Consider the following 24,765-nt stretch of genomic DNA (forward strand, 5'->3'; position numbering starts at 1 on the left):
TTAATGGTCTCCATTCAGAGGTCCAGAGTGAAAAATCCATAATATATGGCATGATACCATTGGCATTCTGTACAGTGAAGTCATGACGGAGCTATCTATTGACCCCTTGCCTACCCTGGAGGAGTTTTCCACCTTGTTCAGTTGAACTGCTGGGAGCCCTGGTGTAGACAGGGCTTTTGTATCTAGACCTTTGTTTTTACCTCTGCTTTCAATAGGCTTAACTTAAATGGGACTGGCCATGGTAACCTGTTTACGTTATGGCTCTTACTGATTTAATTAGTGTTAGCTCTGATAGAATTTTTTTTTTTTGGTACCCATCCCTGGAGTAGACACGGCCACAGTCATGTCCACACTACAAGGTTAATCTATACAAAGTGAGTAAATGTGATTGCAAACGGAATGCCCTGGTATCACATAACATTGCTTTGCAAGTGTTCTGCAACAATGCTTCAACAATATTCCAACCCCGTTAAGCAGATGATTAGATTAGCCATGTTGGCCATCTAACAATATTGTAGAAATATTGTACTGTGGCTGTTTTTGAAAGTAGAAATTTTTTTTTATACTGGTTCAGCTTTCTGTTACTGTTTGCAGGTCGAAAGAGACTGATCCCACCAGGTCAGAAATGGAAGCTAAAATTGTGTGTGTGTGTTTAGCATTCTTGCTACTGCATTTGGGCCCAGTTTCCATCTGTGAGAATGTCTGGAATTGTGGGACCGATATGGTGGTGGTATCCTCTGATTATCATAGTTTCGCACCTTGAGTTGTTATGTGAATGGCCAGACACTTTTGTACACTTAAAAAATTGGCATGTGCACTGAATTATGCCCAAATCATTGTGTATTCATTGGTTTAGACATGCTGTCTCAACTTGCATTTCTTAGTGTTCTCACTGTGTGAATTTTGGAACTGCCTAAACGGCTAAATAAGTTCTTCTTCAGCAAATTATGACTGTTTACAAGTGAGGGCCCTTCCAGGCTACAACTCTCTCTTTTTGTAACCATTTCATGACTCTTATCTGATCTGGCTACAACAAACATGGTTGAATTTTGACAACACAGCAGCTATGTTGAACCAAGTCAGGTGAGTCATGAAATGATTACAAAAACACTCTTGAACTTGTGTGGCAGAGCGCTTACTGGTAAGCAACATTCTTTTGTCACAGAGTTGAGTTAATCTTCCCTGGCAATCCCATGTTTCCTACAGCGTGGCACCAAAGAGTGCAAGCCCAGTAAAGAAAATCAGAAGTGTATGTCTGTAAATGTAGGCAATTCATAACATTGAGAGAAGGTAAGGTTCTCTGCATTACATTAAATAATACAGTTGTTTACATTAAAGTATTCCTTTACTATTACATTATTATGGATTAGACGTCCGTTCAGGTGTCTGGGAAATGTGTTCTCTTGGAGGTAAAGATTAAAGGCAGTCAAGTATTTTATTTTTAACATACAGGAAGCTTAGTTGAAAGTAGGTGTGTATAGTTTAGAAGTGCCAAAATAAATAAGCATCTTCCTTGTATTCTAGATACCTGATTTTTATGTATAAGAGTGGAATGAAAAGGTTTGTTTTAATAAACATTTGTTTATCATGTTACTGTAGAGAGATTAAAGACACTGTTCCTGCTTCAAGCATACAAAGCAGTATTATCTTTTACTTTGTGCATTTGGGACCAACTTCTGTTTTTCAATGACTTTGAGTCACTGAAAGCCTTTAATACATTTAGTCAGTTTCTGACCTGAAGTACATGAGGGAAAATGTAATTTGATAAATCTTTTACTTGAGAGGTTTTATGGTAGGCCTTATATTAATGGGTAACTTAGACATACAGTAGAACCTCAGAGTTAAGAACACCTTGAGAATGGAGGTTGTTAGTAACTCTGAAATGTTTGTAACTCTGCACAAAACGTGATGGTGGGTTCTTTCAAAAGTTTACAACTGAACATTGACTTAATACAGCTTTGAAACTTTATTATGGAGAAGAAAAATGCTGCTTATAACATCTTAATTTAAATGAAGCAAGCACAGAAATAGTTTCCTTACCCTGTCATTTTTTTTTTTAAGTTTTCCCTTTATTTTTTAGTTTACATTTAACACTGTACTGTTCTGTACAGTATTTGCCTTTTTTGTGTGTGGCCTCCACTGCCTGATTGTGTACTTCTGGTTCCAAATGAGGTGTGTGGTTGACTGGTCAGTTTGTAACTCTGGTGTTTGTAACTCTGAGGTTCTACTGTATTTGTGTTGCATTAACATCATAATTAGTTACATAATGTAAACTGGTGTGTGTATGTATATATAGATATATAATCAAATCTGATTAATAAATGCTTACAAAATGAGTCTGGCAACGTTTGTAAAGATATTGCAAATCTAGATTTAATTTTTTTATTCTATAGTTCAGAATGTTATGGCAACTAGTGCAGTGGGTCTCAAACTTTTTTACTGGAGACCCCTTTCACATTGCAAGCCTCTGAGTACGACCTCCCCTAATAAGTTAAACACACTGGTTAATATGTTTAACACCATTATAAATGCTGGAGGCAAGCCGGGTTTGGAGTGGAGGTTGACAGTTGGCGACACCCCCATGTAATGACCTGGCGACCCCCTGAGGGATCCCAACCCCCAGTTTGAGAACCCCTGCACTAGTGCTTCCATGGTTCTGCAAAATGCTGCAAAAAGTTAAACTTATTTTAGGATTTAAAACAAATGTTTTGACTATGGGTTCCCTTTCCTTAGCCATATATTGTAGCAACATTAAGGTTTCTGTTCTGCAAATACCCATTTGGGATGCCATCCAGCTTGCAGCAAAAGCAGTGAAATTCTTTCCATTGACTTTAATTTGAGTTGGATCAGATCCATGCATAACAAGGATGGGAGCACTTGCATGTGTTAAGTTGATCACTTGCACAAGAGTTTGCAGCACTGGGTCTTAATTTGCAAACTTTCCCAAAACTGAGCTGAAATTACTGATGCTGTTTCATAAACACAAAGCCTACACTAGTCGCATGATGTTTGCCAAATATGGCGTTGGAGAGGGTTATGTAAATTATCTTTCTAAATTTCCTGGCTACAGATGGAGTCATTAACAGTCTCGATAATATTGTGAACAAAATTGTTCAGATTAAAATTTCTAACTTGTTCTATGAAACTGGAAAACAAGTAAAATAAATGAGTGTAAAAGGCATATCGTGTGTACATATTTGCACCATTTAAAGTGTGCTGGATAGGTGAAAATGTGTATCTGAACACTGACTTTAATTTTCAGGATTCCTCCTTTCTAGACCTTTAAAAAATATATATATAAAATATAATCTACTTGCCAGTGGAGAGTAGGAAACTCTGCTCTTTTTTTTTAAATCCAACCTTCTCATCACCTCATTGTTCATAGTTCTGGTTATCCAGCTAATTTTTAACATTCTTCTATAACACCAAGACTGAGTTGTCTATGTGCTTCTTGAGTCCAGCTCTCCCATCCATAGAGGAGCACTTAGTAATTTAGTGTGTATGTGCAGTTTGAACTTTCAGTAGCCTTGGAAGTTGTTGAATACATTCCCCCCTCCCCACCTCCCCCAAGCTGTATCCTTCTCTTAATTTCTTCGTCACATTTTCTGTCTGATGTTGTTAGGCTTCTTGTACTACCATTTGACTGTCGAGATATCAGTGTTGCCTACCTTATGCATAAATGTTTACTTGTTATATCACATGACAGTGGTGAATATGGGGGGTCCAGGGTGCTACTTTGAGGTACAGAGTGTCAGTTATTAGTTATATTTGAGTGAAAACTGTATCTGTCCTCTTAAAATAGATTGTATATCGTACAGGGGAGACATTTTACTGTAAAAGTTGAAATTGGACAATGATGGCTATCATGATCTACAAGTGAGGGCAAGGGGAAAAATAGTAAAATAATAATCTTAATAGTATGACAGTAGAAAATGAGACCACATGCGTGAGGTAATGTCTTTTGGACCAACTTCTGTTGGTGAGATAGAAAATTTCAAGCTCACGCGGAGCTCTTCAGGTCTGGGGAATGTACAGTACTTGGTGTCTCAGCTAAGTACAAGGTAGAACAGATTGTTTTGCATAAGTTAACACATTTCAAGAGAGCATCAAAGGTGAAGTGGCCCATTAACACCTCTCCAGTCATGGAGGGAGAGGAAGCTGCAGAGGTGGGGGTGTTTAGCAGAGATTGTTGTAATAAGCCATAAATCCAATGTGTCTATTCAATCCATGATTTTTAGAAGTGTCCTGCAAAGTTATGGATTTAAGCTTCCAGATTCTACTTATGAAGGTGTATTGAAGGTTTGTGATCACTTTGTGAAAAGTGTTCACCCATAGGTAGTGTTTTTTGTCTATCATTTCCTGTGAGTTCATTTTTGAGAGTAGTGATTCTTGTTTCACCATATAGTTGTTATGGGGGTATTTAGTGCACTGGATGAAATACACCACATGTGTAGGACTCATGGATCTTGAAATGTGTGTTGGTGGGATCATTGTAACAGTGGAGATGTCTACAGGTTTTTCATCTGGGAGGGGCTGGTGCTGCTTTGACTTGGTACCCTGGTCTGTGGGGAGCTTGCTTCTGATGGGGAGCTTGATGAAGTTTTTGTTGTTTGAAAGCCGGAAGAGGGGTTTGAGGAAAGATTTCTTTCAGGATGTGGTCTGGGAAGGTTATTCCATAATTGTCTGCTCTGAAACGTTTGGTATCTGCCACTCTTAGTCAGAATAATAGATTAGGTCAGTGGTTCTCAAACTTTTTTTTCACAGACCTCTTGAAAATTGCTGAGGGTCTTGGCGGACCACTTAAGGATCTTTCCAAACGTTGTTTGTACCATTAGCTAACTATTGTAAAGCACTTTGGACAAAAGCGCTATATAAAAAAAACTCAATAATAAACAACATTTTTTTGTTCTACAAATAAAAGCACACAACTCATGTTAATATCGGTAGTCTTACCTTTCTAATGCAAAGGATGTGCCCTCTTACCCGGCTGTGGCAGACCCTGAGCTGGGGCTGGGAAGGAAGGTGTGTGTGTGGGTGTGTGTGTGTCTCTGTCTCTCTCTCTCCCTCTCCCTCTCTCCCCCACCACGGTAGCCCCTGAGCTGGGGCTGGGAAGGAGTGGGGTCGCTCCCCTGCCACAGAACTGAGTCTGGGAAGGAGGACTGTCTTTCCCCGGCAGATGCAGCCTTGGAGCTGGGGAAAGTCGCCTCTTTCTCTGGCCACTGCAGCCCTGCATGGCTCATTTATTTGGGTGGCCCTTCATTTACTTGTGTGCGGCCACCCAGGCATGCACCTTAGAGGGAGCTATCCTCGGACCACCTCAATGGAGCTTGCAGGCCACAGTTTGAGAACCTCTGAATTAGATGGACCTTTGTGATCCAGAGAGGCAGTTCTTACATTCCTGAATCTGCAGACAGCTTTAAGATGTAGCTGTGAAAGATGAACTCTGGATTCTTAAATATTAAATGTCAGCATTAACTTCTTCACTGCTAATCAGTTTAGCAGAAACATCACACTGATGTGCTTATTGATAGCCTTATTGCCTTACTGTATCTGCTAAAACATCTATGTCTACACTATGAACCTTACAGTGGCACAGTTGTATCGCTGCAGCAGTGCTGCTGTAAGGGCTCCCATGTAGCCGCTTTTTGCCAACAGGAGAGCTCTCCTGCCGGCATAATTAAACCACCCCTAATGATCAGCGTTAGCTATGTCGTCAGGAGAGTGTCTCCCGCTGACCTAGCGCTGTCTGCACTGGGACTTATGTCAGGCTACATCTACCCTACGGGGGGAGTCGATTTAAGATACGCAAATTCAGCTACGTGAATAGCGTAGCTGAATTCGACGTATCGCAGCCGACTTACCCCGCTGTGATGACGGCGGCAAAATCGACCTTTGCGGCTTCCTGTCTGTGACGTTGTGCAGTCTATATGGTTTTATAAAAAACTTGATAATAAGTCAATATAATGTAACTGAGATAGTTTTAGAGAAAATACGGTAATAAGTGAATGTAAGTAACTGGGATATGCCTCATGCAAAAGGTCTCTTGTAAGGTATCATTCCAAAGCTTATAATCTACTGAGTGTGATCATCTGATTTGTATAAATGTACCACTCTTGTATCTAAAACTAGAAATATAAAATGTAACTCTGAGGGCCTATTGTAATTGTGTAAAGTGTGGACCATTAATGATGGTTTGGAATCTTGATGACTCCCATTGTCTGCAGATGGCTGTATTTACCTGTGAGTCTTCCTGTATATGTGTGTGCTGGCAAGTGAGTAATGAAGTCTTGCAGTGACATGTGATCATGTCACCTGAACTGGAATCCATCTTTAACCTAGTGCTTTTCCAGTGAGGGGGGGTGGAAACCCAGAGAGACAAAGAGTTCCCGCCTTATGCAAAAGATATATAAAGGGGGGAAGAGAACAGAGGGGGAGAGAAGCCATCATGAAGAATCCCCTAGCTACCACCTGAGCTGCAACAAGAGCTGTACCAGGGGAAAGAATTGTGCCCAGGCCTGGAAGGTGTCCAGTCTGAGAAAAACTTACTGAAACATCTCTGAGGGTGAGATTATCTGTATTTAGTTTGATTAGGCATAGATTTGCGCATTTTATTTTATTTTGCTTGGTGACTTACTTTGTTCTGTCTGTTACTACTTTGAACCACTTAAATCCTACTGTCTGTATTTAATAAAATCACTTTTTATTTAGTAATTTACTCAGAGTATGTATTAATACCTGGGGGAGCAAACAACTGTGCATATCTCTCTATCAGTGTTATAGAGGGCGAACAATCTAGGAGTTTGCCCTGCATAAGCTTTATGCAGGGTAAAACGGATTTATCTGGGTTTAGACCCCATTGGGAGTTGGGCATCTGAGTGCTAAAGACAAGCACGCTACTGCGAGCTGTTTTCAGGTAAACTTGCAGCTTTGGGACAAGTGATTCAGACCCTGGGTCTGTGTCTGGAGCCAGACGGGAGTGTCTGGCTCAGCAAGACAGGGTGCTGGAGTCCTGAGCTGGCAGGGAAAGCAGAAGCAGGGGTAGTCTTTGCACATCGGGTGGCAGCTCCCAAGGGGGTTTCTGTGATCCAATCCGTCACACTGTCGACGGCGCTTACTCCCACCTCCGCTGGTGGAGTAAGAGCGTCGATTCGGGGATCGATTGTCGTGTCCTGATGGGACGCGATAAATCGATCCCTGAGAGGTCGATTTCTACCCGTCGATTCAGGCGGGTAGTGTAGACCTAGCCTCAGTCAGGGGGGTGTAGTTTTGTTTTTTTCACACCCTTGGCCTGGTCCCCACTAACCCCCCACTTCGGACTAAGGTACGCAAATTCAGCTACGTTAATAACGTAGCTGAATTTGAAGTACCTTAGTCCGAACTTACGCGGGTCCAGACGCGGCAGGTAGGCTCCCCCGTCGATGCCGCTTACTCCTCTTGCCGAGCTGGAGTACCGGCGTCGACGGCGAGCCCTTCCGGGATCGCTCCGGGATCGATTTATCGCGTCTAAAACCAGACGCAATAAATCGATCCCAGAACATCGATTGCCTGCCGCTGGACCCTCCGGTAAGTGAAGACATACCCCCTGTCAAGATTTGCTCCTTCCAAACATAGTCTTCTCAACCTTTGCCTAAGAAGGGGAGGGAAAGACTAGCTTTGTTTCTTACCCCACTGTCAGAAGCTTCAACTACATCATGCGCAAAGGAAAAAAAACAAACAAAAAAAAAACCCCACCTCACCCTCTAGAAGGCTTATCCCCCATCTGTTCCTTAATCATTTGATAAAACCATTTCCCCAGATAGCTTCTATAGTATGCTTTTGCATTATCAATAAAAAGACCTGCAGCACACTGAAAACTTGAAAAAATATGCCCCCTGACCGACCTAAGTTTCACTGACAAAAGAGACTGTGGACAGCATTATGTCAGCAGGGGAGGCTCTCCTGTTGGCATAGCTAATGCTACTCATTGGGGGTGGCATAATTATGCCAGCAGGAGAATGGTAGATGGGAGAGCTTACAGCGGCACAGCTGTAGCGGTACAGCAGTGCTGCTGTAAAGTCCATAGTGTAGACACATCCTTATAGGTGGCTTTCTACATCAAGATTGAGGCAGTAAGGTCAGTTTGGTAGTTCTGAGTCTGCCATTCCTGTACCTGTTTAGTAGAGAAATAAAGGATTTCAGGCACAACTGCTGTCAAGCTGGTATCTTTCTTAAGCACTAACCTCACTCACTTCTAAAAATTAGTTGTATGCGTGCTTAGTTTGCTCTTAGTTTAGTTTTACAGTTACTGTTGCATTGCAGCAGCATTTCTTTCTAATATAGCACTCTTAAAGTAAAACAGTAAAATTCCCATTATCTGAACTTCTCGGGCAGCATCAAATACATTTGGGTAATTGAGAGTCAGAACAGGAAGTCAGCTGGTTCTTGGTTGGAAAGGGAGGGCCAAGCAGTTGAGTTTTGGATGACAGGGTTTCTGCTGTGTAACAAGATTTTTCTTTATTGTCCCCTTCCCTCTCCTTTTCTAGCGAATTACTTTTGGTACATTGCGCAAGCTTTAAATGACTACAGTGGCAGGCTGCCAAGTTTATGGTAAACTTGGTGTGTTACCTGAAAGCTGTTGTTGGAATATTTTCACAGTGTGAGTTTGATAAAATGTTTTGGTGTCGCTCATCTTAAGAGAAGTTCCTCTTTTTTTGGTCTCTTTCTGCTCTCCCCAGTCTGAGTTAGGGTAGAACATAAGCACGACCATACTGGGTCAGATCAATGGTCCATCTAGCCGATGTTCCCTCTAATTTTTTCCATCCATGTACGGAATAAATTTTATGTGCACCGAAGTAATGTGTGGATGTGCACCACTAGTAGAAACAAAAAACCTAGTTTTAATGTTTTTTTTTTTTTTAAAGTTACCCCAGGGATAATTACTCCAACTAGGACAGGTTAGGCATTTTAGAACTCAGTACTCAAAGAATTAAATTTAAGCATAAAAGAAATAAAAATTATGAAATGTATAGACCAGTTAAAAAACTAAAATAACACACTTAGAAAGAATAAAATTACAGAGAATATATGTGCATTGCAGGAAGTACCAAGAAGTAACAATAACAAAAATAATAGTATGTGTTGGGATGGTGTGTGCGTGAGAGAGAGACCGAGACTGTGTGTGTGCTGGCTGCTGGGGAAGTCTCTGAGAGATGCTGTGCGCTGTCTCTTTAAGGCACTTTCACTTGCCATGGGAGGGCTCAGAAGGCTCATTCAGACTTCAGACCATTGCAGCTCTCCTGCTCTTGAGCCCTGTCCCCCCCTTCCCTGCTCTGCAGAGATAGGATACAGAGGGGGAGGGGAACACCCTGACATCAGCACCCTCTTCTCTCTCCCCCACTCTGCACAGCCAGCAGGAGGGTCCCAGGAACAGCTGGCCCTGGGCTCCAAGGCAGAGGGCAGAAACAACATGGCTGCAAAGCAGCGGGGGGGAGGGACACATGAACACATGCTGCCAGATGTTCGCAGTTCTGCTAATGAAGTGCGCGGCCCTTGAATCGCTCCTGGGCGGCCGCCCAACTGCACAGCTTAGAGGGAACGCAGCATCTATCCCAGTATCCTGTCTTCTGACAGTGGTCAATGCCAAGTGCTTTGGAGGGAATGAAAAGAACAGGGCAGTTATTGAGTGATCCATCCCCTGTCATCCACTCCCAGCTTCTGGCAGTCAGAGGCTAGGGATCCTCGGAGCATGGGGTAGTGTCCCTGAGCGTCTTGGCTAATAGCCATTCAGGGACCTATGCTCCATGAACTTATTTTGATTCTTTTGTGGACCCAGTTATACGAAGAAACACATGGGATCAAAGTATTGCTTATATGGTGCCTAAACAGTGAGGTCGTTTGGGTCCCAAGTTTTCTAGGTTCCTAAAAGTTCCTTGAGACCAAATTTTGGCATATGTACGACAGTGTTAATGTGCTTCAGGAGACTTGTTGAGTCCTCCTTACTTAGAGAAGGATCACCATGTTGCAAGATTTTTTTGGGGGGGAGGGTGATTGGAAATAAGTCACAGAGGTGGCAACTTCAGGTTTTTCTCCCAGTAGGAAAAAAGTAATCCTGTCGTTTCAGTTAACTTGAGTCCCATCCTCACATACAAACCCTTAATGTGAGTATGATGGTAAACTTGTGCAGTAACACCGCTGTGTGTAGCTGGAGTGTTTTGCAGTATGGCCATTCTTGCTTGAGCTAGGCTAACTCAGAGGAGTTAATTTGAGTGCGGATAATGTGTTTTCATTACAATTAACTCGTACACTAAGGCAATCAAAATAGGGGTGGTCAGGAGCTCATTAAAGCAGGGATATAAATAGAGAGCACTGGATAGCTTGTGGAAGGGCCCTGAAATAGAATAGGAAGAGTTTTCCTTGTCCAGGGCAGGAAGTAAGGAGGAATTGGAGAATTGGCAATATACTCAAATTAAATCTCTTTGCCTTTTGTTACTCCATTCATGACTCCCAGTATATTGTGGCCAAGATGAAGAAATGCTCTATGCAGAGCTGTGTGCAACTTCAATTGTCAGGTACAATATCCTTGTTCTTTCTCATTCCCTCCACCCCAACTGTTAATTGTGGATATAGCCTGGGTATGGCTCCTAGAGAGCGGCAAAGACGGTAATGTAGTGGTAGGAGGCTTTATGAAATGCTAATGTAGATATGGCCATCGTGACTATTATCAGCAAGTTAGAGTTAAGGCTAAAACCAGAAGTTAAACAGCAGGATGCTATATAGATCAATAGAGAGACAAGCCTGGGTTTTCTGCTATTTGTTTTTCACTCTTGCTTGACAGAATTAAGCTTCAATTTCTTATTTAAATGTAGACTTAAGGATGAACATGAACTATATTGACGATATTTGTTGCTTGTTTATTTGGCTGGTTTTAACCTTTTGGGATGTTGAGATGGTGAAATTAAAATACTTAGTTCTAGTATATAGTAGCAATCAAAGCTATTTTGTGGCACAAAAGCAGCAAAGGTTCGGAGTCCAGTTATTGAACTAAAATTTCTGTATGAAATACTAAAGTGTGTAAAGTGGGGGGGAATTGCTTTAATCATAAGTGCAGCTTGTTGTGTAGTGTTTAATGTAATGAAATTTACATATTACAGCAAGATACTAACTTAAAGAAGTCATGATAATTAATACAAGTAACCTCAATAAAATGAAGCCTTTGCTCAGAATCTTCAATTAGAAATGGTCTTAAAAGGTGTGAAGCTCTGATAAAGTATTTTTGCACTCTGTGTTAATAATTTATGTATTTTACATTCTTCAATAAGGCTGAAATACCAAAAGGGCTGTAGGGAGGAGGTAATTAACTTAATGCACTCAAGGAGCATCAAATAAAATCAGTGTTATTGTCTCATTGTGTTACTCCCGAGGACATTCTACAAAATTTTGCAAATTGTATTTGTCAAATAAATGTGGAGGCTCCAGCATGGCACTGGGGAGCACAGGCCACTGGCTGCACAGAGGTGGGAGTTCACTGTGCAGCTCCCTCCACCTCCAGGACATGGACTCAAGGGTGAGGCTGAACCTGAGGCTGCACCCAATCATGACAGAGCGCAGGGACCGGGCCTGCCCCAGAAACACCCTAGGGTTCTGCCCTCCCTGCCAGGTGGGCTCAGCAAGGCAGGATCCAAGTGTGGAGAGGCTTAGTGTGGGGAGATCCATATGTGGGTTGAGAGGGTTCTCTGTGGGACAATCTGGGTGTGGGCAGCTCAGTGGGGGACTTGGATGCACAGGGGCTTGTCGGGAGGGTTCTGGGTGCATGATAATAGGACTCTGCAGGGGGGTTCAGGTGAAGGTGGTTGGACTCTGGGGAGGGGATAGAGCTTGGCGGGGTTGTCTGGGTGTGGGGAGCTCAGTGGTGAGGTCCAGATTCTGGGGGTGTGGGGATCCAGGTGCAGCTGGTTGGGGTTTAGTAGTTTGGGGATCTGGCGGGGTGGTGCAGGTGGAGTGGGACTCGTCAGAGAGGGTTCTGGGTTCTGCCCCACAATGATTTACCTCTCTGCCAGCTGTCCTGGGCACCCGATACTACTGCTGGGGAGGGTCGCATGATCACTCTTGTTGCTTGCCTTTGCTTCCTTGTCAGAAAGTCATTTTTTCTGGGGTGGAAGCAAAGAAATCTGTGGGGGACATAAGTTCTCTGCATATGCAGTGGCACATAATTCCCCCAGGAGTAATCATGTACAGTGAATTCAGCTAGTGCTAATATGTAGTACTTGTTTCACAGGAGTGTTCAAGAATGGATGCATAGCAAAATGTGGGTTGATTGCATTTGTGTTCAGTAATTGTTACCATATGGGTTAGGAGCAAGAGAGGAGGTTTGAATTATGCAGAATTTGTGGCCAGTCATTTTGTAAAATAAAAATAGATCCATAAGTCTGAATGACTTGGAGCATTTTCTAAAGAGATTTAAAATACATAGCCCAGTTGTTTTTTTCCTGTTGAAGGGGTAATTTACAGTATATTGTTCAAGAGCAACATTATTGCACCAAGGTAAGAATATAGTGAAATGCTGCAATGGCTCAGGTTACTGTGTAAGATCAGAATTGGTTTGGGCTATGATAAACACAGTATGTCAAGATTCAAAATGTTCCTCGACTTTCACAGCTACAGAACTTCTGCCTTTAAATCTGTTATATTCAGGAGATGGAGCCATTTTTTGTATAATGTGCTGGCTAACACACTAGTACTCTTGTTTATCTTGATTTATGTCTTGTGCATTTAGTATCACTTGTCAACTGATCCTTCAGACAAACTTGCTTTTTGTTTTGGTATACGTAGCCTCTTGTTTGAATTCCCACGAAAAACTTTAATTAAAGTTGCAAATGTAGATCAGTTGAATTAAAGATGAAGAATCACAAGCATTGGAGCATGAAATAAAGAATTACAAACCAAGTTCATACACAAGATATTTAAACGGCCATTTAGCCTGTTACGCTTGAGGATCAGCATTTTGGCCCTCCACCGGGACTTTAATAAAATTTGATTATGAAAGGATATGACCTGCAAATTTTAAACTGAAGTATTTTAATCAACCCTGTTGCTATGGGGAGAAGTTGGTGGTACCATGTCCAACTGTCTCCCGCTACTTCCCCTGCATACCCAAGAACATAGGACTTTCCATCCTCGATCAGAGACCAGGTCCATCTAGTCTAACATTCTGTCTCCTACAGTGGCCAACTTCAGATGCTTAAAAGGAAGGTGTAAGAACCCCAGAGTAGGTAGATATGGGATAATCTGTACTGCACATCAGGTCTGATCCTGTTCTTTCACAGTTGGAGATTGGCCTAAGGCCTGAAGCATAAGGTTTAATGTCTTTTATGCAACCCTTTTATTATGACTTTTATGGATATTCTTGATAGCTATAAAATTATCCAATCCCTTTTTAATCTTGCAAAGTTTTTGGCCTCAACAGCTTCTTGTGGCAGCGAATTAGAGTTTTATTATGCATTGTATGAAAAAGTATTTCCTTTTATTGGTTTTTAATTTCCTGCCTTTTAATTTAATTGAATATATCCTTATTTTTGTGTTTGAAATGGGGAGAACCTTCTCTATATAAAATAATGAATGGTATATACTTTTATCATATCTACATGTCCCTTCCAAAGTAACATTCCGATCTTTTCGGTCTTGCTTTTTTCCTTGCCTTCCATCATTTTTGTCACCCTTCTTTGAACCCCTGGTAGTTCTGCAATATCCTTTTTTTGAGACAGAGTGAGCAGTATTGCACATAGGATTCCAGATGAGACCACACCATTGACTTATATAACAGCCTTCTCTGTATTATTCATCATCCCATTCTCTGTGCAACTGACTTTTTTTTATTTTTTTAACCACAGTTGCACAGAGCAGAGCTCTTCATTGAGCTTGGTTCTATGATGCCTCTGTCCCTTTCCTGAGGTCATAGTTAATTTATAATACTGTAAGATGATAAAATTTTACCTCCAATGTGCATTACTTTGCATTTATTTATATTGAATTTCATTTGTTATGTTGCCTGGCGTGAGCCAGGAGTGTTCTGAGCAGCTCCCTGTTGGCCTTCTCTGCAATTGCAGAGGCAAGAACTGTCCTTTGAATGCCTGCTTCCCTGCTGGGCTGTGGAAGCCTCATGGTGGGTAGGATAGGTCTTGTGGGAACACAGGATGGCTCCCCACCCTCACAGAGCCATTTGGGACAATCCAGGAGAGGGCGCTAAAGAGAAGTTGAGAAATAGCAACCAGCTGTAATGTTGGGAATAGCTGGAATGCAGCACGTGCCAGCCATTCCTTTCGGCCCCCAACATTCCTGCCCTTCTCCTCCTCCTCCTCCGCGCCCCCCCCCCCCCGGGCTGGAGCTGCATGGAGGGAAGCATAGCAACAGAATATGAAGTCTCTGCTCCCACTGGGAACTCTGCCTCCCTGCAGGAGGCTTGTAAGTGTTTTGTTTCCCTTTGTCTCACTTGTGGGGTGTTAACTTTGGGGTCTCTTTATCTGACTTTGGTATTATCTAAAGCTGGAGGTTGCACTGGTTTAACTTAAATCATCTTATTTAAACCAGTGACTGTCGTTTGTGGACATTTTTTTTTATATCTGTTATTAACTGGTTATGTTAAGTTGGCTTGCACCTGTAAACTTACAGAGAAATTGCATCAAGTTAGAGCATGACCTGGACAGCATTTAGAAACTGACACAACATTTAAACACTGCTTAGCATTTGGTGTAAATGGGGGTCATCATGTTTAACATAACTGAATGCTAAATTGTTTTTAACGTTATTAATTCTCAAGACTGCTCAAGATCATGGTTTAATATGATATACTTCTTATCTATCGACAAGCCCAATAGGTTGTATCTGGAAGGCTTCAAGAAACCACTGTCTTGTTTTCAGTCTGCTTCTGCCTGTGAAAGCTCTTAGCAGTATCAGAGGCACTGAAGATGGATGTTTGTAGTTTCAGGAAAAAAACCCCTACATTGCTTCGTGTTTGGAAAATTCTTGACGGTAAAGGTTAGAAATGTTTTGAATGAGTTCTTAAAGCCTGCAGAAATTGGTTACATGTCACTGCAAAATGCAAGGTGGAAAAAATTGTTTAGCATAAGTAGTTAGCGCACATTGTAAGAGACCATTCAAGGTAGAGTGGCTCGTTAACATCTCTGCAGTCATCAGACAAAAAGAGGGAGTGTCTATCAGAGTATGATTTAAGCTTTCAGGGTTTTGAAAGTGTTGTGCAGGTTTTCTTTGAGGATGAGGACTGATAGGCCAGATATAGAGTGATGGCTCTGTGAAGTGTTCACCCACAGGTGATGTGGTGTGTTTGTCTCTGATAATTTTCCTATGTAAATTCAATCAAGAGTGTAGTGATTGTTTTGGTTTCACCCACTAAGGACTTGTCTGCACTGCCACTTTACAGCACTGCAACTCTCTCTCGCTCAGGGGTATGAAAAAACACCCCTATGAGAGCTGCAACTTTCAGCGCTGGAACATGGCAGTGTAGATAGTGCTACAGCGCTGGGAGCCACTCCCCTCATGGAGGTGTTTGGTTTTGTTTATAGTGCTGGGAGAGCTCTCTCCCAGTGCTGGTGCTGCAACTACACAGCCACATTAAAGCGCTGCCGTGGCACCGCTTTAATGTTGCTAGTGAAGATATGCCCTTAGTTGTTGTTGGGGCCTTTAGTGCACTGGATGAGGTACACCACATGTGTAGGGCCCACGGATCTTGAAAGATGTGTTGTGGGGGTGTTGATTATTGTAGCAGTGGAGATATGTCTGCAGGTTTTGCATCTGTCATTATGGCATGGTCTGGGGCCACTTTGAGTTGGAATGAGCTTGGAGACTTTCTCGAGCCCTCCCACTTCTTAGAGAGGTGGAGAGTTGTTTGAGCCAGCTCCTGAGAAGCAAGCTGCTCCCCACAAACCAGGACATGCCAACTCAAAGCGGCACCAGACCTAGTCTCCTGCCCTGCATAACACAGGCCATAGAACTTCCTGCACTGAGCCCAGTAACTTGTGGCTTAATAACAAGTTATAGGTGGAGTCACTAAAACCCATGTTCTGGAACCCATACATCTTAAACTGTCTTTTATCTTTAATTACCCTGGTTAGAATTTACTCTTCTTCTCACTTTGAGAAGCTATCCTATTAAACTTTTACCAAAAAAATTTGCTGAACAAAGTACTTTTTACAGGTCTGCTTAACTCCTTGTGAACTGGATCAGTGAAGCTATGCTGTTCTTCAGTGGGTTAGTTAAAGCATGCAGCCAGCCACCTGGGCACAAACTATGAAATTTATAGAAGAACAAGTTTTGTTCTATACATTTTCACAGCTTATTCTGTGCCCAGTTGACTGTATGCTTTAGTAATGTTCGCCTGTGAACTCGATAGATACCCTTTGGACCAAATCTGTGACTAACTTCTGTTGCTTTGTAAATTTAATTATAAATGGCTGCTGGAATGAACATGCCTCAGCTTTGGCATCTAATCATTCACAAAAGGTTGCTTATTACAAGTGTACCATTAAGCAAGAGTGGTTACACAACTAACTGTTACACGAACAAGAAATTTATCCTGTTCTTCAATAGTCAACAATCTGGACTGGTGATTTTGATCCTCAGACAGCAGCTAACAATCATAAGACTTATTGGTGCCAAACCTCATTTGCATCACATCCCCAGGCAGGGTATAGTCAGGCAGCAAGCAAGGTATAGTCAGGCAGCAAGCAATCCTATTACTTATTGTTGCTAGTACTTCTCCAGAAAGTAAATGATCTTCATGCTGGCAGTTGTGAAGCTGATCACTTAGTTTGAAACACTACTTACATTTTTAATTGTTTTTGTGATAGTTAGAGGTGTACTTACTGCTTGGGTTTAGGACACCTCAGTGGCACATATATCTGGGAGGTGTGGTTAAAATTAATAACTGTAGGTGGAACTTAATACTGAACAAGAATTGTCTTTGGAGTATGGGTGCATGCCATAGTAATTCAAGCAGTATGTTTGGATTCCTTGAATATGACTAAAACCCCAAATTGTCCTATTTGGGTAAACTTGAATAAACAAAAGAAAGTGAAGAATTAAACAGGTACTGAAATATTTCATTTTAATGTCTCAGGCATTTATGGGCACAAAATAATGTGAGATATGGTGGAATCGTAGTTTACACTACAGGTTAGTCGGTATAACTTGCGTCGTTCAGGGGTGTGAATAAGTCATCCCCGGAGCGACGCAAGTTACATCAGCCTAAGTGCTGGTGTGGCCAGCACTATGTGGGTGGGAGAGCTGCTACCATTGACATAGCTACTGCCTCTCAGGAAGGTGGTTTTATTATGCTGACAGAAGAGCTCTCTCCTGTGGGCAGAGAACATCTTCACCTGTAGCGCTTCTAGTATAGACTAGCCCAGAGATGCCATAAGAGCAGTTACTGCAGTATTTAAACCTCATAAAGGGGTCACTGAGGGTTTATAAAAGCCTGTGATAAATGTAAACAAAACCCAAGAAACCTCTCTTGTCATGTACCTTTTATTTATTGGCTTCCTCTGGAGCTTGTGGCTGTTGTATGAGGCCTCCCACCAGTGAGAACCAGGGGCAGTACTCTGGTGAAAAGCCCAGCCCACAGAAGCTAAGATTTCTGCTGGTATACTGTCTTTGAGCCCAGTTTAGGGAAGTGGGGCTCTGTTTTTTATATTAATCTCTGGCTTAGGTGTCCATAAACTTCTACCCAACCACCTTTTAGCAGCTGAAAGAGAAGAGGGGCTTTATGTTCTCCCCTTTCAGTGCCTCTTTGTTGTGATGAAAGTTGGGAGGAAAACAGGTCTCCACTCTCCACCTGTTTTGAGGAGGTAGGTCTTCTCTGTATAGAACACCAATACTTGCTTTTGTTCAGATCTTTCCCAAGCATCAGCAAAAAGACACAATTCTTGAAAGTTTACTGTTGACCTTAAGGTTCTGAATAGCAGCTATGAAACTAATCAACCTTCACTTCCTTTTTTCTGCCTGTCGGCAAGGCTCTGAACAACAGAAGATGCAGTGAAAAACTATCTGCAGATGCATGAAAACACTTTTGCAACAGTTTTCTTTTTGTTCATATTTGAAAGACTACTGTATCTGTGCAACCATAAAGGCTAGAAACTTTTTTGAGCACTTCAATTCTGTGGAAATTGATGATTGTTTAGAAACCTATCCTCACCAAGAAAAACTTCAGTGAGGAATAGGCAGGTGTAGAATTTTCAGCCCATGACTGAAATGTATGTACAATGCAACTTAGCAATATTTTTATTTATTTATACGTGTGTGTGTAAGATACTATATACATTTATATACTATACATATAACAATACTAGATACACTTAAGAATTAAGGTAATGGCTAGCTGTATTAACAATATTTATGCTAGTGTGTCCTGTGATGTTCCTGTTGGTGTTAACTCAATTTCTAAACAAACCATCAGTTGTGTCAAACTTGTGAATGTTAGAGCTTGCAAATAGTGTCAGACATTCAGAAATATAGTCTAGAGAACAGGTACAGCTCAGCAGTGGCTGTGCAAGTCTTTCTATGCTGGTCTACCAATGGGCATTTATCTGTACCTGGAGAAGGGACCACCTCTAGGGATAAGGAGGGTCATTCAATCTCCTACCCTGTCTCTGAGTATTATCAACAAGGTTGCTATTGGTGTCGTTTATGGTGGTGGTTTCTGTGATGTGGACACCTGTCCACTGGGAACTAGACAGATCAACTTTCTTTCAAATAGCCTACTAAAAAGGCATCCATTGATGGAAACTTTTTTAATTGTTACTGACCTGAGCAGGAATTGAATACAAAAGTGCTATCAGTTAGCAGTGCCCGGAGCCATCAGTCTTGTTAGCTGTTTCAAGTAATTTGTTTTACTAAATTATTTGACTATAGAATGCTTTTGTGAATCAGTCTTATTCTAACAAAATATTAATTTTTGTTTTAGGATACCTGTAAAAGATGGTGGATCGCTTGGCAAACAGTGAAGCAAATACTAGACGAATAAGTATAGTGGAAAACTGTTTTGGAGCAGCAGGTCAACCTTTGACTATTCCTGGTCGTGTTCTGATTGGAGAAGGAGTGTTAACAAAGCTGTGTAGGAAGAAACCTAAAGCAAGACAGTTTTTCTTATTCAATGATATTCTTGTCTATGGCAACATTGTTATCCAGAAGAAAAAATACAATAAACAGCACATAATTCCACTGGAAAATGTCACTATTGATTCCATCCAAGATGAAGGGGACCTACGGAATGGGTGGCTTATCAAGACACCTACAAAATCTTTTGCAGTTTATGCTGCCACTGCCACAGAGAAGTCTGAATGGATGAGCCACATAAATAAATGTGTTTCTGATTTGCTTTCCAAAAGTGGGAAGACTCCCAGTAATGAACATGCAGCTGTCTGGGTACCTGACTCAGAGGCTACTGTTTGTATGCGTTGTCAGAAAGCAAAATTTACACCTGTCAATCGTCGTCACCACTGTCGCAAATGTGGCTTTGTTGTATGCGGACCCTGTTCTGAAAAGAGGTTTCTTCTTCCCAGTCAGTCCTCCAAGCCTGTGCGGATTTGTGACTTCTGTTATGATCTTCTTTCTACTGGGGAGATGACTACTTGTCAGCCCACTAGATCAGACTCTTACAGCCAGTCACCTAAGTCCCCTTTAAATGATGTATCCGATGATGACGACGATGATGATAGCAGTGATTAAGGACCAAATATTGTTTTCAGGCGTTGCAATTGGTGTTTTGAACTATAAAGAGCTGCTTTTGGGGAAACCTGTAGCCAGACGCCTCTGAAATTCTATTCTAGCCATAAAATTTGCCTGAGTATCTTCAACTACAATGTGCCTCAATACGAATGCTCTAGACAATAGGCTTTTCACTCTTCTGCAGGGATAAACTGTTGCAAATATATCAGATAATTTTCCAACTTCTTATACTTGAGTTATGTCTAGAGTAGACTTTTTGTTGAAGATTGGAAAATTCAGCGTAGCTTTCTTTATTTAACAACCATGCTACATTATTTGATAGTGATACTTTATCATTTCTGTTTTTTTATATGGTAAAATAATAAACATGCATGAAACTATGATAAATATATTTTGGTTAATTCCATCAAATGTTTAGCTTTTTCTAACCATGTTATGTAATGATAAATTGAATTGACATTTTGAAACATATATTCATACTTTAAATGTCACTAATTTGGGGGGGGAAATTGTTTTGCATTTATTTATGACAAGCAGTGCCTTGTAATGACTGTGGTGTTTCAGGAAGAAACAAACCTGTTGCATACTATCTGGATTTGCATGGCACAGATATCTGAGAAATTGATGGTGCTATTGAAAATAATTGCTGTGGTAAAATAAGGTTTTGGAAAGCACATTGTATTCACACCAATGCAGTGAGTGACTATGGCCCCAATCATGTAACCTAATCTGTGAGGGCAGTCCCAGTACACGTGCAGATTCCCACAAACTTGAGTAGGCTTCCACAAAAGTTGTAGAGGCTCACTCGCATGCATCAAATTACTGGGTCAATATCTCTGGTGGATAAATTTAATCTGATCTTCTCCACATGGTTATACAATCTTATTTCTCTTCAAAATAGTTTTAAGATTTCTTGCATTTTTATATTTTATAGGTATCAGAAATAGTAATTGACAATTGCATTGTTAAATTTTGACTGGTGGTTTAAGTAACATTTTGTTGCTGAAATTTATTAAATTGTTCTGAATTGCTTCCCAACACAACACTAATTTGTTTGTTTCACATTAGCGGGAGGTATTTTTAGGTGAAGATTGGAATTTATTTTTAAATAAGCTAGTGTGAAAAATTTCTGACCAACAATCTGTGAACACCTTTGTAAAAATGGCTCTTCTTTATACACAACAGACCTCAAGTTAAAAGGGGAATGCAAATTATTTCCTTTTAAACATTTTATTTATATATATATATATATATATACACATACACATATACACACACACATGACCAAGAAAGCTGTAACAAAGTTACAGAATGGTCAGTGCAGAAAATGTCTCTAACAGAGTTCACTTTACTTTTATCAAGTTTTTTTTACAAAAGAGTGATATTCCTATATAAATGTAAAAGTTAGCTTTGTGAAAATTTGTAAAACACTAAACCTGTTGACATTTCTATATTTTTATAATAGTCAATTTTTATGTGGAAAAAACCTCTGAAATAATTGTATGGGAATATAGTAGCAACTGATTTTATAAAAAAAAATGTTAAATTTATATATAGATCTTTGTTTATTAAGTGACAATTTCTGCACTGTTTGCCTTGGCTGGCAATAATTGGGTTAAAAGTATTTATTGAATAAACGGTCAATGTTGCATATTGCACTAGTCTCCCAATCTGTACATTGTAACTGTTTTTAGCAAAATTACAATGTAAAGCAATAAATCTCAATTCAGTATCCAACTAGCTAAAGAGTGCAATTAACATAATTTGCTATAATTGAACAAAGAGATGCTATTTTCTTTAAAAAGCACGGAAGTAAAAAGTTTGATCTGCTTTAAAAGAAATATTGAAAGGGGGAAAACACTTTCTGTAATTAGGTCTTACAGAACAGGGGTACTCATTAATATTACCTGATAACCAATAAATAGGGGAGTGTGCTCAAAAGGATAGTTGTAATAAATCGGTGTGCTCCTACTCTGATTCATAGGAAACAGTGACTTGCAGAACTAAGGGAAAATGTTCTGTTTTTAGAGTATTTTCGGGCAACAAATCTTACCTTTGTGCTTATGCAACAATGTTTCTGTTTCAGAAATGGAAACTAAATTTTATTAGCTTAGTTTTTCTATAGAAACATAATTCAGCGACTTTCTGTGTAAATATCTGTGCTAATGATTAACAATATAATTGATATACTTTAGTTTTCTTTTCTTAAGCTGTGATACAAGATTAATATTCATTTGTCTTGTTTCAGAATTCCATCCTTTGTATATCTTTCCAGTATGTTTGTAAGTTGCACATACATCTTCAGCACTTTTACTTTATTTTTTTTCTGGGAGGAAACATTTAAATTTCTTAAGTTATTTCTGCAGAATGTTCTTGCACCTACCCGAATCCAACCTGTTAACAAAATTTGTACTATGCTGCACTGATTCCTGAAGCTGTAACCAAACTGACATCTAAAGGGGAAAAATCATTGTTTCATCTGAAACTAATGTACAACAGTGAAAGCTTTTAGGGAACATAAAAATGTTTTGGTAGTATTCCATTGTGGTGTTTCAAATTTTAAATTGTCTTGTACTTTCAGATTCTTCAAAGGGCTCAATACATGACTTGTAAACTTGTTTTCGGTCAAATCTACTTGTTTTACTGACAAATATATGGTGTAGCTTCAAACCTGTATGTGTTAGTAGTTCTTTAACTACAGGCCTTCAAGAGTGACAAAGGGTACAGCAGTAGCATGGTAAACATGGGTAGTGGAGCTCTCTATGCTGATCAAACAAGAAATGAAAATTCAGAAGTTCCCAGGGCTTTAACAGGAGAGGTGGGCTATTTCCTGTATACCTGGCTGCTGTGCAATGGAGTTGAAAGTGCTCTCCAGAGCAGTCACAGCGGAGCACTGTGGGACACCACCTAGAGGCCAATTAATTCAAATTACACAACGTAGTGTCTATACCAGGGGTATGCAACCTATGACACGCATGCCAAAGGTGGCACACGAGCTGATTTTTTCAGTGACACTCATGCTGCCCGGGTCCTGGCCACTGGTCTGGGGGTGGTTCTGCATTTCATTTGATTTTAAATGAAGCTTCTTAAACATTTTAAAAAACTTATTTACTTTATATACAACAATAGTTTAGTTATAAACGTCTAGAAAGAGACCTACAAATGTTAAAATGTATTACTGGCAGGCAAAACCTTAAATTGGAGTGAATAAATGAAGATTCAGCACACCACTTCTGAAAGGTTGTCAACCCATGGTCTACACTATCCCCAGGTCGACCCGTGGATGTTGAATCAAGCGCTACACCTCACGCGGAGGTGGAGTACAGAAGCCGACTTTATAGGTAACTTAAGTCGGCAGAAGGGACTTGGTAGTGTAGACAGGTACGTTATTAGATCCACTTAATGCTGCTTCCTTCGACCTAAGTTTGTAGTGTAGACCAGGCCACAGTAATAGAATACTTTATTTTCCTGCCTAAGTAAATTAAATGCAAGTAGGTTCAGTTTCAGAAGTGGCTAAATCTAATAAATTGGTGGGGAGCCAGTAATACAGGGGATCAAAATTGACAAATCAGAATAGGCAGAATGTGGATTCATAAATGATTTATGTAGTTAACCAGATTCACATTTAAAAATAAGACTAAGCAAGAAATGAACAGTAGCAGGGTGCACTGATTTAAATCAGTGGTTTAAATCAATTTTAATAATTTAAATCAGGAAGCCTTGATTTAAATAGATTGTAATCATATTTTGCATTTGTACTTTTTAGGTATTTTCCTAAAGAAAGGTTGACTCTTGTTAATTGTTAATGATTAAAATGTTGATTTGTAACTAAATATAGTTAAACTTACACTAAACTTGTTGCTTTTTTTGCTAACCAGGAGGAAACACTGTATCTATACCTATTTTTTAAGAATTATCTAGTTTAACACACATTTATTCTGATTCTTAATTTTTATATTTTTATTGTGTTAGAAAGTGGTGAACTATGCAGTTTTTTATTTACTAGAATTAGATTAATCTTTTACTTATGATTTGTGTCAAGCTGTGGATGGAAATTCAATTAAAATGCAAAAAAAGTCATTTTAATTTAAAAAAAAAAAAAAAAGTGCTTGGTACAGAAGAGAATTTATCAATACATAGCTCAGTGGGTTGAGCATTGGCCTGCCAAACCCAGGGTTGTGAGTTCAATCCTTGAGGGGGCCACTTGGGGATCTGGGGCAAAATCAGTACTTGGTCCTGCTAGTGAAGGCAGGGGGCTGGACTCGATGACCTTTCAGGGTCCCTTCCAGTTCTATGAGATAGGTATATCTCCATATATTTATATTTTTACATTTAAAACTGATTTATTAAACTAAGGAAGTACTGTATGTGTAGTTAATAAGGCTGTCGATTAATCAGTTTTAATTGCACTGTTAAACAATAGAATACCAATTGAAATTTATTACATATTTTGGATTTTTTCTACATTTTCATATATATTGTATTCTGTGTTGTAATTGAAATCAAAGTAACTCCTCACTTAAAGTTGTCCCAGTTAACATTTTGTTGTTACATTGCTGATCAATTAGAGAACATGCTCGTTTAAAGTTGCGCAATGTTCCCTTATAACATCGTTTGGCAGCTGTCTGCTTTGTTCACTGCTTGCAGGAAGAGCAGCCCGTTGGAGCTAGCTGGTGGGGGCTTGGAATCAGGGTGGACTGGCAGCCCCCCTATCAGCTCCCCGCTCCCTTAAGTTCCCTATGCAGCAGCTGCCCAGCAGGCTAGCAATTGCAGCTGTCCCTCCCCCCATTGCCATGTGCTGCTCCTGCCCTCTGCCTTGGAGCTGCTCCCCAAGACTCCTGCTTGCTGTGCAAGGGGGAGGGAAGAAAGGGGCTAATGTCAGGGTGTCTCCCTTCCCCCTGCTTGTGCACCCTGCTCTATCTCCATAGAGCAAGGTGGGGACACAACAGGGCTCAGGACGGAGGGAGCTTGCTGGCAGGAGCTGTTGTCTCAACTTGCTAATCTATTTAAAAAGGCAATGTACTTAGAGTGGAGTCAGCATACTTAAAGGGG

General features: G+C 40.5%; 1 protein-coding gene across 1 annotated transcript in view; it reads left to right on the forward strand.

Annotated features, from left to right (window-relative positions):
* The window catches only part of PLEKHF2 (pleckstrin homology and FYVE domain containing 2), a 34,748-nt gene extending 12,365 nt beyond the window's left edge, over positions 1-22,383 (forward strand). The window contains exon 2 of the mRNA XM_034763325.1: positions 18,950-22,383. Within this exon, the coding sequence (XP_034619216.1) occupies positions 18,964-19,713 (750 nt within the window). The 5' untranslated portion in view covers positions 18,950-18,963 and the 3' untranslated portion in view covers positions 19,714-22,383. The remainder of the gene's footprint in view (positions 1-18,949) is intronic.
* Positions 22,384-24,765: the final 2,382 nt, after the last annotated feature.

The sequence above is a fragment of the Trachemys scripta genome, chromosome 2 (genome assembly GCF_013100865.1).
Source record: "Trachemys scripta elegans isolate TJP31775 chromosome 2, CAS_Tse_1.0, whole genome shotgun sequence".
NCBI classification, from domain to species: Eukaryota; Metazoa; Chordata; order Testudines; family Emydidae; genus Trachemys; species Trachemys scripta.